At 47.2% G+C, this 13,582-nt stretch overlaps 1 protein-coding gene across 5 annotated transcripts in view; it reads right to left on the bottom strand.

Annotated features, from left to right (window-relative positions):
• Positions 1-13,582, bottom strand: part of LOC135389179 (sodium channel protein para-like) — a 292,829-nt gene that overhangs the window by 68,058 nt on the left and 211,189 nt on the right. For all 5 annotated transcript variants that reach the window (XM_064619242.1, XM_064619243.1, XM_064619246.1 and 2 more), the window contains 3 exons: positions 8,231-8,392; positions 8,001-8,181; positions 6,229-6,338 (listed from right to left, as the gene is read on the bottom strand). In XM_064619242.1, the coding sequence (XP_064475312.1) occupies positions 6,229-6,338; positions 8,001-8,181; positions 8,231-8,392 (453 nt within the window). The remainder of the gene's footprint in view (positions 1-6,228; positions 6,339-8,000; positions 8,182-8,230; positions 8,393-13,582) is intronic.

Below are 13,582 nucleotides of genomic sequence, written 5' to 3'. Positions count from 1 at the left end.
TATGTGGGCTGCGTCACGACTGTAGCCAGGTTGAGATGAGATGGTGTGATAACAGATGAAGGAATGATGACGACCGAAAATTAAGATCTAGGGCAGTCACTGCAGAGTTGGCGAGAAGTCTCAGCAGTACTCATAGCCCTTGAGCGAGGCCAGATTCCTCGACAAATAAGACGAGGCTGCGAATTTTGGAGTGTCTTTCCGTGAAAGAGCCTCTGGGATGTAGGACATCATCCACCGTACAGTTCCTGCAATGGCCAAGGTATTTCTCCCGCACCGCAGCATATGCACAGCAATGCAGCAGGATGTGTTCGATAGTTTCAATTTGCTGAAAATGTATGCAGTTTGCGTTGTCTAGAGAGCCAATCTTGAATAATTGTGATTTAGTGAAAGCTCTTCTAGTTCGCAACCTGAAGAGCAAAGTTTGTGTACTGCGGGAAAGTCCTTTCAGCGGGAGGTCAAGTCGATGATTTTCCAGGATGTCCCGGATACCAGGGTGCTGAATAAGAACTATCTCATTGATGACCAATTTTCTGTCGCCGTCTCCCGGGGTTGGCAAACTAGGGCTGTGGTGTGCAGCAGATGGTGGTTGGTCCGCTTTTTCGTTGCCACTGATACCGACGTGGGAGGGGATCCATTGCAGTTAGATGCCTCCACCGATTACCTTGTGTTGTCGCACATGACGTTCTGATACACCGGGCTAGAATGCTATTACATGTGGGGTTCATCACCATTTGGAGAGCGCTACGCGAGTCCGTGAGGATGACAGCCTTGGTGATTCCCTTGACCCCAACCGCAGCTGCTGCATGTAATATTGCCAGAAGCTCAGCCGTCGTAGAGCATATTGGGTATCGAACTGATTTTCCTTGCCATGCCACATTTAATGATGGTATATAAAAGGAGCGCTCCTACACTCTGCGTCAGCGGAGCCGTCTGTGAACACCAGAGTGTGAGCGTGAAAAGTGTCACTAATTAGGACCTCAGCACCTGCCTTGGCTTCCAGTGAGCTGAATTCACCCTTCTTTCTTAGCCCTGGAATGTGTAACGAGATATTGGGCATTACCTCACGCCATGGAGTAGCAGGTCGATGGATACATTCGTCGTCTGGTAGGGGGCAATTGGCGTGCGACGTAGCCAGGCGGCCTAGGGACGTGGTGAGGTTGCCTTGAAGACCGATGAGGAGTTGTTTCTTGCCCAGAAGTGTTGCGTTGTCTACGAACTGGAGCCCTCTGAGTTTCGAATGGATGCTGACGGGCTTTTCTTTTGACTCCAGATAGGTATAGGTAATGCTGGAGAAGCTGGGTAGACCAAGCGCTGTTCGTATACCGGCCCGATGGAGGCGCTCAAGGTTCAGCCATTGTGTTGGCGACAGGTCAACGTACGGCGTCGCATACATAATCCGAGATAGAATAAGAGCTCTGTGCAGAGTGAGCATGAATCGTGCATTACAGCCCCATGCTTTGCCACTGATTCGTCTGAGTAAATTTAGCGATTTCTTCCCTTCAGCAATGGTTTCGTTCACCTGCTTTGTCCAGCGTAAGGCGCTGTCAATAGTGACACCAAGGTATTTGCATGCTTTACATATTGGAACAGATATGTTATTGATGCTTAGACGTGGGAAGTCCCTACCAACGTGTTTCCTTGGGGGATGCAGACAAGACATTGGGACTTTTCTGGTGATATCTCCAGCCCTCTCTCCAATAAGGCCTCGTTGATGGCTTTTAGTGCTACGTCGGCTGAGTCGCGAATCTTCTCGTTGTTCGTTCCTGCTATGCGGAGACAGATATCATCGGCGTATATGGTCTATATGGTCAGTTGTGGCGCATATGGTGTAGGGCGCATTCGCTTGTGGATCCCAGCCATGAGTAAGTTGAATAGCGTGGGGGACAGTACACTGCCCTGCGGGACCCCTCGTTGAAAAGATTTTGTGGAACTAATGTGGCCGCTAACAGGCACGTCGAACTTTCTGTCTGACAAAAAGTCTACAATGAATCTCAGGAGACGCCCAGTGATCCTGGCTTCAGTTAGCGCCGATAAACAGGCTCAGTGCTTTACAGAATCGTACGCTTTCTTCACATCTAAGAACAAGGCAAGGGCGAATGCATTTGACTCTCTCGCCTGCCTTAGTCCTGTGGCCACTTCAGCAATTGCGTCCGGTGTACCTCTGCCTTTCCTGAAGGCTGCAATATGTTCAGGGAAATGGTGACCTTGCTCTAAAGCCCATGACAGCCTCTTTTGAACAATTCTTTCCAGCAGCTTGCCAACACACGAAGTGAGAGCAATAGGACCATACCAGGACAATTGATCAGGCCGTCTGCCCTTCTTTAATATAGCGATGACTCGGGTGTGTTTCCAATCAGGGGGTATGCTTCCCGAACACCAGACCTTGTTGAATAGCTGGAGGAGAGGGACAAGTTGTTCGCCGCCTAGGTTGTTCGGGGCCTGATTCGATATTCCGTCTGGTCCAACGGCGCTGTGTCGTTTTAAGCCCTTGACAGCCTCATGTAGCTCAGTCATGGTAATGTCACCATCCGTTGGGGAACCATCGGAAGCTGAGTCCCTTAGTGATGGACGATGATCATTGCAGCTGGCCACTTGCATTTGTTCTGTAGCAAACTCTTCTGCGTGTGCGTTGCAGACTTTATTGCGTCGAATAAATATTCCCTTTACAACTCTTCTGCACAAGATCCTTAGGCTCTCTTTTGGATGAAACGGACAGCGTGACCAACGGGTTTTACGGTTGAGGGAGACCTTCAATGGCTCTCAAAGTGCTCCATACTTTTGTGACAGGGGTGTGAGCATTAAGGGACTCACTAAACGGCTTCCACTGTGTGCGCCTCAGTTTTAATACGTGTCTTCTATGTGCAGCCGAGATTCGCTTGTACGAGATCCAGTCGACCTCGAGCCCAGCTCTTGTTGCTCTTCTCTGTGCCCGACGTCGCACGGCTAGGATATTGAGATACTTAAGGTCAGGACCAGGCATTGAGGCGGGGTAAAATACTGTCTTCGTAGTATTTGCCAAGGACGTCTTTATACAGTCAAGCAGGTCATTTGTCGTGGAGTTGGCCAGTCCCTGTCTGTATTTCTCCCAGTTCGTTATTTTCTTCGTTTTCCTGGGCACATTATGCCGACGTGGGGGCGGCAGCACAATAGGGAAGTGGTCCGAACCCCATGTGTCGGGCTCAGTTTCCCACTTTAAGGTGATATTCGGGGTAATCAGGGTGAGATATCGATGGCATTCACATATCGAGGCGGCCTCATATACGTCGGATTACCATTGTTGATGGCAACTAGGTCACTGGTAGACAGGTAATTAGCGATGGCGTTAGCTCTTCTGCAATTCCTGTGACTGCCCCACTGAATGTGGCTGGCATTGAAATCTCCGCAGATGATCAAAGGTCCAGAACAAGAAGCACGAAGTTTCTTAAGAGATTCAGCACTTGGTTGAGCATAACCCCAGTGGTACACCGAGATGACCGATACAGTTTTCGAGCCGGCCTTCAACAGGCAGCCTACGTATTCCTCAGTGGATGAGCAGCCTGAGCAATAGTCAGTTTCACAAATAGTGATGCCCTTGGGAGGCCATCAGCTTGAAAACCCCTAGCGTGGTATTCTACGTATGGCGGAATCTTAAATGACGACTGAGTGAGGCTTTCTTGTATGGCCAAGACATCAAAGTCCTCCTTCCGTAAGAGTAACTTGAGGTCGGCCTCTTTGTGTACGAGGCTTCTGGCGTTCCACTGTAGAATACGAGGGAGGAATGCTCTACTGTTTCGTCTTCCCATCATAATAATTATCTCCTGGCCGGTTTCATTTAGAACGATGAGAAATGAGACTACAATTAGTTTCCATTTTGGTCAGCTAGAAATAGAGGAACGATTGCAGTGGAGCGAGCAGGAGGGGGGGATGGCAGGATCGGCTCACGGTTGTTGGCCACACAGAATTGGGAATCGTCACGACTATAGCAAAAAAGAAAGAAGAAGGAGGGACGGATGGAGGATAGAGGATGCGAGCAGGGGGGGGGGGGGGCGAGGTAGCTTGCCGTTGTTGGCCGCACTCAAGTGGGCATCGTCACGACTATAGCAAAAAAAAAGGGGGGGGGGGAGAGTTGACGATTTCAAAGTGAGGCATATAGGCAGGATGACCGATACTGATGGGACGGAAGCACACTGTAGATGAGAGGTGGGCTAGAATGGCCTTTCCGCGAGGCCGTTTCTTGAAGAAAGCGCACGAGGCCGCGAGTTTTCCAAAGTCGTTCTGCATAAGAACCTTCGGGGAAGAGGACGTCAGTCAGTGTGCCAGGCCTGGCGTGGGGAAGATGAGTTTCCCGCAAAGAATTCCCGGTCGGCATTCTGTCAGGATATGTGTGATAGTCTCCGGATGATTACAGTGACCGCAACTGGAGTCCTCCCTGGAGCCGATTTTGAACAGTTGCGAGTTCGTGAACGCAGATCCCGTTCGTAACCGATGGAGCACTGTATGCATAAGACGGGGAAGATCTTTCGTGGGAAGAGAGGGTCGATGATTCTGCATGATGTCCTGTATGACGCACCTCAACTAGCTGTTTGACGACCATGTGCCTATCGGTGTCGGCCGGAACTGGTAAGGATGGGCTGGAGCTGTGGTGTGCTGAGGATGCTAGCTGGTCCGCTCGTTCGTTGCCTCTGATGCCGACATGAGACCGGATCCATTGGAGAGTAAGCTCGCCTCCGGTTAGCCTATGCTGGGCATGCGAGCAGGTCAGCAGAGCAGCAAACGCGCGACGAGCCAGTCAGAGAATAGTTGAGGGGATTATGTGCTTTCTGCACTCGCATACGAGCCTGAAACAATTGGTGTGAAGGTTGTGACCATGGGGTCTCCCTTTTTGCGGAGTCAAGGCGGAAATTGCGCACGAAGCAAGGGATAATCCAAAAGGATGAGTTCCCGACGTTTCGAAGCCGACTCAGCTCCTTCATCGGAGGTGACAGTAGAGGCCAGGGACAGCACATCTTTATAGCTGACGGCGCGTGGTTTCGTCGTCACGTTGCGAAGGGCGTTGACAAATATACACGGTAGGGTCTCCAAGGACCGGTTAAGGTTTCCTCATGCTGACTGGATGTACCATGACTTAATGAAACGTCTTTATATGTCAGGTTGGTCTCAAGGTGGATGACGTGAGCATGCTCAAAGTCAATGACGTGGTACTGAACTTGACATTGCTCAGAGAGCGGGCTCCGTCCTAGGTCACACTTCCGGGCGTCGTTCTTGTGCTGTTGCAATTTCTGGGGGAAGTTCTTTGCTTCATGTAGATGCCCTAAACTCAGCACAAGAAATTTGTATGCGATAGATTGAGCTTTTTCTTTAGGTGGACGATATTTTGGTCGGGGTATGAAATGTCCAAGCCTCGATATCGGTTTGTGAGTGATATACACGTGCCAAGGTTTCGCAGGTGCCATTCGAGTATGGGATACTGATGCGCCTCGATTGGCGTGGCTGATAGACCGTCGGGTGTGACCAGTCACTGTGGTCGCTGTATCGATGACGGACGATTTTCGAACAAAGTTCTTCGTGTAGCCGTTCCTTTGGAGATCGAATATGACTATTCCTTCCACTCGAATTCCACACTCGAATACGAGTATTCTTCCAGACTCTGTCCGACGAGCAAACGTTTGTAGCTCTTGACAGGAGGGATGAGACCACCGAAGCCTCGTGACACATGAGATGGTTAGGACCGAAGCACCATCATACAATATGGGTGGGCTTCCTGTATACGATGAATTCTAGGTTGTCTCCGTTCCTTTTCAAAGAATACCGATGAACGGCAAACAGTTGTCTCTCTCACGTTCAATAATGAACTGGATGGACGGTTCGATACCGTTTATGTGCGCCAAGAAAGTGTCCACTTCCGACGTCTGCAGGTGGGGAAGCACTTGTCGCAGACTCGTGACGCCCTAGCTCTGAGAATCGACAGCGGACGTTGTGACGGGGAGCCTGGCCAGCGGCAAACTGTATTCACTAACACTGCGTGTAGTGGAAACTCAACTACAATGCCGTGGTTAGTTAGTGGAGTTGGGGTGGCAGGAAAATAAAACGGACAATGTGGTGTTTGGTAGAGTTGACAGACCTACGCTAAATAAAACCTGTGTTTTAATACTTGTAACGCTTTGAATCAGTGGACGCCCTCGGATTTGGCATATTTGCTGACAAGGACAAGAAAATATTTTCATGTACATGTGACGCATGGTGACCCACCTTGTTGTCTTTTTCAGGCAGCTTCGGCTCTATTACAGGGCCCACCCAGACAGAATTAATGACAGGCTTGGAGTTGTTTTTCAGCTTCATTTTTACTGCTTTTCCATCACCTACAGAGGGGAAAAGATCGCCTGAAACAAGTTGTTTATACCCAAAATTTGTTAAATAATTTATCCGCCTTATCATGGCTCTGGTGTTATATGCAGATGAAACGGATCTCTTATATGTCTGACAATTTCAATATGCATACCCTGCAAAAATATCCTGCATACCCTGCAAAAGTGTTCCGTAAAAATTATCTAAATGAATTGCATTCTTGATAAATAACAAATAATCAGAAACAAAAGACACGTCTTTATCACGCAGTTATCTAAATTAGGCATCAAATATTGCTTACAGCACCGTTGTTGGTAACACGCAGTTCGTATCACCCAACTTTTGTGGAAATTTGCGACTCAAGCGGCATCTTGCGATTCCATGAAGTAGTTTTTGCTTTTAAACGTAGGCTTGTGGGTGTGACTAAATAAGTGTTCGTTAATAGATAGGCAGGTTGGTAGATGATCCTTCACTTGCAGCGAACTCAACGGACGATCGAAGACGAACACGAGAGAAACGCTACACTTTCAACCAGGTTTATTACAATAACAAAGAACGAGAAAAGTGGAATTTTTTTAGAGACCGCAACCTGTGATTTCCCGTTTTTAATTAAAGGTCGTACTCCCCGTACAATGTCTTGGAGTTGATAAGGACCTGCTTGTAGCCTAAGCTCGTTACCCCGAAAAGTACGTGACAAAGCCAGTTCGGCAGCTTGTAAAACAAAACACAGAAATAAGTACGTAGAGTGTGTGGAGGAAGTTATTTACTCTAATCGTGTGGAAGATATACGTCGGAGGGACAGGACGATGCCTTAATGAGAGGCTCCTCGAACACAAGGGAAAAGTTTACAATAACGATACCTAAAACTCCCAATCGGCATATCACGTCGACGTGTGTCCATGTAAGCCCGTATATAAAAATACAAAAGTAATCAGATTTTCAAAAGACTTGCACATACGCCACGTATTGAAACAAAAATGATAACACAAGAACAAGATAACTGCGTGAGCAAAGCATTTGTTGTTGTAATAAACCTAGTTGGAAGTGTAAGGTGTCTCTGGTGGTTGTCTTCGTCCCTTGTGCTCGCTGCAAGTGAAGGACTAAATAAGTTAGTGCCTTAGGGTTGATTCACACGATGCTACTTTTGCTGCAACATTGTTCCAGAGTATCGCCTCTGGCGATAAGACTCATCATTTAAAAATAAAGTTATTGTTGTTGTTGTTCGAACAACGGTTGAGCGCAATTGAGGTTGCAGAAAGCACGCTCCTTTCACAGGGTGAGCAACTCGCCGCATCGTTGTGTTGAACAAACTCGTGTGATAGCGCGAGAAAATGTCATCATCATCACCTTCGTCCAATCGCACGAGAGCGAGAACTGAAAACACGGTTGACAGTTTGCAAGGACGTATTCAAGATGCGGATGTGACGCCACGACAGACAGCATTGAGATTGAATGTCTGCGGAGGAGGAGCCAAGTGATGGACAGGTTGCGCCTGAAGGTTTCCAGAAGAATAGCTCGTGGGGCGATCCGTGGTGCAACTCAAGCAGCCGGGTTGCGCAACCCCTTCACACGGCGCAGCCCAATTTGGTTGCGCGTCACTAAAGTTACATCGTGTGATATCGACCCATACTTGTTTAGTTATACTATTGTAAAAGAGAACAGGGTGTAGAAATAACCTTGAAAGGCGATCTCGAGGCCGTCGCCAACAACAACCTCAAGGTCCTTGTGGTCGGATTTTTTGTCTCTCATGGGTACTTGACCGTCCAGGAGCACAACTTCACCCCCACCATCCTCAAGTTCTTCCCTGATGTCTGTAGTCTGGTCCGCTATCTGGTTACGGGGCTTGCGTCGGAAGCTCTGAAACTCTCAAATTTAAGCAAATATAACACACGTTTCCAGGTCTTACCTTGGCAAGTTTTAAACAACAGGACTTTATCCAGTTGCGTGCCCTATGCAAGCGGTCGATTGCTTCTTGGAGTTTCTTTGTGTCACCACTGTCTGGATTCGCTTGCGATAAGTTGGACGCCCCGAACGACGATAGCAACAGAGCCAAGAACAGGTTCAGTACCTGTAACATTTCATAATGAAATATCTTAACGCGTAGAAAGAGTTTCGCTTGCATTGTTCTATATAGGGTTCCATTCACATAAGCGCCAAAAACCCATGCTGAATATCTCAAATATGCCACGCAGTTCCTCGCACTCAATGTTTTAACACGGGCGGTCTCAAGCAATTGCATCAAGTCGTGTGGTTCTTCCTGCCTTCTTAAGTGTGGCGCCTCACCAAGTGTGAAGACGGACTACCATGTATATTCACCATTTCATAAAGCGATGACAGAACTTGCCGTTGCTGCAGCTCATTCATTCTGTTTTCCTTCCGTTGAAAACTTTTGTCTATCCACGTAAAAACAGCGCAGAGACGGGACACGAAGAAGAAACAAGTGCACACACAGAGCGCTGTGTCTATCCAAGCTGCCCTTCAACAAAGAGAATGATACCCAGTTCGTGATTTATGTGAGACATTCTTGCCTGCATTGGTACGTCTCTCACGGAGTGCTTGTCTTAATTCGTGAATAAATTACTCTGGAGCCTTTAAATATCCCCGCATGCAGCTACAACGTTCCGGTAGGACTACTCACGACAGTGACGCTGAGTGCGCTCTATGTGCATAATAATGGGAGTCTGAGAAAATATTAGAAATAGCAGCCAGGAGGCACTACTCTTGACTGAACTTTATTCTAAGGACAAAATGTACACACAAGTCTTGGGTAGCAGATAGGCAACAAGTAACTGTAGCTATACTTCAAGGCAAGTCAACTCCGCCAACAAACCTACGGACGTCCGTGATTCGTTTGGGCGGGTGCATGACACCTACGAGTCATAACCTTGTACGGCCGCTTGCTTCGAACTGTTGGTTTTATACTGACCATGTTGCGAAGAGACACGTCAGAGAAGACGTACTTAGTGCACATTTACGTGCTCTTAAAGCAAACACGGAAAATATTGGCGTTAACAGAAATGTGAATGGGACATGCCCCCTCCGAGATGTATATCCAGCACCCAGACACTCAAGCTGACAAACAACAATAAATGAAAAAAGTGAGCGTTACGAGGGATACCCGAAAAATCGCATGCCGCATGCGAATGAACATGACAATCGTGCTTGCAATTGATGTTCAGAGGCTGGAACACACATAGAAAGGACAAATACATACAAAGCCTCAAGTGCCTAAGAAATTAAGGATGAAAGAAGGAAGTCACTGAAAAGGTTAGCCAGCTGTTGGATTCGAACCCACATCTTCTGGATTACCGGTCCAGGGCTCTACCAATAGACCTCTACCCGAGAAACGTCATCATGACGTTGGTAGACAGACTGAAACCGAAACAAATGGTAAGGGGAGGGCTGGGTTCCACGTCCCTTTCAGGGACCATCGTAGTCCCCTCAAAACTATGGCTTTCAGGCGCGACCTTGTTCGCCCCTAGCTTCCAGCGTAGTTCAACTCTAGCAAATTATTATTTTATTATTATTATTATTGATTTCCACGATATTGTGGGGGAGACAGGGACAAAAAGCTCCACTGGAACTTGAAGAAAGGTCCCTGTCACCTACAGCATGACAGCAATCACTTTATCATAAACACTAACTGATATGAGAAAAAACAAGCACAACTGAAAATCACATAATCACATGGGCAAAACTGAAAAAGAAAAAGCATATGGTCACATAGACAAAAAACACAGTAAGAAACACCGCCGAAAAATCGCATAACGAGTTCATTAGAATCCAGTCGTGGACGCCTAAAAAAATAATGCTTTTAGATACTGGTTTGACCGTATTACCGAGAAAGCCATACTCAATTAGCAAACGGGGAAAAATGTGTGATACCCTTTGTGCCCGATAACATGTGCGCAGTCTCGGGTATGACCACATGGCATCTCTCCTAGTACAATAGGACCTCGTTTCCGCCGAGAGGTTCACGAGAGACAGGAATTCATTACTATTATTTTTAAGTGCATTCCTGTAACAACACAAACATTTATAATTTAGAAAATTAGTGGCTGGAACTATTCCGTACTGCTCGAAGCAGGCTTTAGTTGACTGACGTGGCCCGAGGTCTCCATACGACACGCATAAATCTATTTTGTATTGCTTGTAAGGTTCTTTGATTTGAAATGGTTGTGCTGCCCCAGACCAAATGACAGTAGTTCAGCGTTGACAGGAATAACGCATTACTTTCGTACGAGTTGGTAACACGTGTCTGAACCTGAACACCCTTCCTGTAGCACCTGCAAGCTTCCCACAAATATGATGGATATGTATATCCCAAGACAACGACTCGTGGAAGTACACGCCCAAAAACTTAGCACTACCAGTGATCTCAACATTTGACAACCCCAGTCTCAGAGTGGAAACATTTTCAACACGTTTGTTTTTGGTCCTAAAGATGATTGCCTCAGTTTTATTGGGGTTGATACGGAGCATGTTCTTTTCTGTCCAGCGACTTACATCGCTAAGCACGTTGTTTCCCCTGTGCACTAAACTTTCTATATCATGAAAGATGAAAGTCACTGAAAAGGTTAGCCAGCTGTAGGAGTCGAACCCACCTTTTCAGTGACTTTCATCTTTCATCGTTAATTTCTTAGGCAAATTGAGGCTTTGTATGTATTTGTCCCTTCTATGTTGTTCCAGCCTCAGAACATCAGTTCTCTCATTTCTATATCATGTGCTGTGATAAGTAATGTTGTATCGTCCGCGTAGAGAATGAAATCTACGTTATTGGAAACAGTTACTATGTCATTCATATATAAATAAACAGGAGTGGCCCAAGGATTGGTGGCCGGATTGGTGGCCAAATTGGTGGCGCTGTCAAACATTCTGACGTCATTTGTTTACAAACAGGGAGCAGTCTATTGGCGACGATCCCGTCGTATAAATGTGTGTATGAGTGTGAAAACATGTAAGAGTGAAAGGGGGATGAGTGAGAGAGTGGTTGGTTTGTCCCTTCAGATGACGCACCCTTGGAAGTCGCTGGGGAGGTGTGTTAGCTTAGCTCAATAGAGGAGTTCAGGAAATCCAAGAGTGCTTAGAATCGCTTTGAACTGAGGGAGTTTACTAATACGAAATAAACGGACGGCCTCCAAACTGTTCCGATTTCTTCCCTACCGGTGCATTGTCCGCGACGTGTCAAGGTCAGCGAAAGCGAAATGTAAAGGATTATTCTTCGCTCCCCCGCTCAGCAAGCGCCCAGGATGCAATGCGTGCGCAAAGAGCACTGGGATTTTCTGAACTCGTCTAATGGTAGAGCCCTGGACCGGTAATCCAGAAGATGTGGGTTCGAGTCCTACAGCTGGCTAACCTTTTCAGTGACTTCCTTCTTTCATCCTTAATTTCTTAGGCACTTGAGGCTTTGAATGTATTTGTCCTTTCTATGTGTGTTCCAGCATCAGAACACCAATTGCAATCATGTTCAACAGTTGCCGCTTGCGTCGATCCCGTCGTATGAATGTGTGTATGAGTGTGAAAACATGTAAGAGTGAAAGAGGGATGAGAGAGAGAGTGGTTGGTTTGTCCCTTCAGATGACGCACCCTTGGAAGTCGCTGGGGAGGTGTGTTAGCTTAGCTCAATAGAGGAGTTCAGGAAATCCAAGAGTGCTTAGAATCGCTTTGAACTGAGGGAGTTTACTAATACGAAATAAACGGACGGCCTCCAAACTGTTCCGATTTCTTCCCTACCGGTGCATTGTCCGCGACGTGTCAAGGTCAGCGAAAGCGAAATGTAAAGGATTATTCTTCGCTCCCCCGCTCAGCAAGCGCCCAGGATGCAATGCGTGCGCAAAGAGCACTGGGATTTTCTGAACTCGTCTAATGGTAGAGCCCTGGACCGGTAATCCAGAAGATGTGGGTTCGAGTCCTACAGCTGGCTAACCTTTTCAGTGACTTCCTTCTTTCATCCTTAATTTCTTAGGCACTTGAGGCTTTGAATGTATTTGTCCTTTCTATGTGTGTTCCAGCATCAGAACACCAATTGCAATCATGTTCAACAGTTGCCGCTTGCGTCGATCCCGTCGTATGAATGTGTGTATGAGTGTGAAAACATGTAAGAGTGAAAGAGGGATGAGAGAGAGAGAGTGGTTGGTTTGTCCCTTCAGATGACGCACCCTTGGAAGTCGCTGGGGAGGTGTGTTAGCTTAGCTCAATAGAGGAGTTCAGGAAATCCAAGAGTGCTTAGAATCGCTTTGAACTGAGGGAGTTTACTAATACGAAATAAACGGACGGCCTCCAAACTGTTCCGATTTCTTCCCTACCGGTGCATTGTCCGCGACGTGTCAAGGTCAGCGAAAGCGAAATGTAAAGGATTATTCTTCGCTCCCCCGCTCAGCAAGCGCCCAGGATGCAATGCGTGCGCAAAGAGCACTGGGATTTTCTGAACTCGTCTAATGGTAGAGCCCTGGACCGGTAATCCAGAAGATGTGGGTTCGAGTCCTACAGCTGGCTAACCTTTTCAGTGACTTCCTTCTTTCATCCTTAATGACAATCGTGTAAAAATTTGCCCAATAACACGGTATCCCAGACACACCGCTCGACCTCTGTGCATGGAGCGGAGCCAAAACACCCCGTAGCCCGATGCCCCAGCGCCCTCTCCGACGGACTGAAAACCCTCCGTCTATGCCTGTAACCAAGTTACCCAGGTTGTACGAATATTTTCCATGCGTCAATTTCAAAACAGCATGTTATCGTTTCTTGGAAGTCATAACGAAAAAGTATGAACATGAGCTGAACTGGATATTTCCAGGCTGGGTAGCATGGATTGATTTGAGAGCGACCTCGCTTTATTGGCATCTGCTACGTGAGTTTTCTAACCCTTCTTTCCGAACCCAGGAATTCCGCGAATTTTGGTATCCACGACAATTGATCACATTCGAAGCGCTGAAGCCGGACAATTCTCACCATTTTCATCAGCCAATTGTTATGTAGAGATTTTCTTTGTCTTTCTGGTTGGTTTGTTGTAGGGAAAAATAAAATGGAGAAAGTGGCGCTCATGAACAGAGCTGGCTATTCCAGTTCAATTAAATATCTGGTGAAGTCATCTGAAATTCACATAAGACTTCAGGCTCAGTATGGCCACGATACACTTAGCCGCAGCAAAGCGTTTGAGTGGAGCAGCGGCATGGCCGAGTGGGCTAAGGCGTCCGCTCGTTGGTGGCAACCAAGGTTGTGCTGAAGACTGGGAGGTGGTGGGTTCGAATCCGGCTGTGCT

Source organism: Ornithodoros turicata, chromosome 3 (genome assembly GCF_037126465.1).
Source record: "Ornithodoros turicata isolate Travis chromosome 3, ASM3712646v1, whole genome shotgun sequence".
Lineage (NCBI taxonomy): Eukaryota > Metazoa > Arthropoda > Arachnida > Ixodida > Argasidae > Ornithodoros > Ornithodoros turicata.
This window is presented reverse-complemented; position numbering and strand designations above follow the sequence as displayed.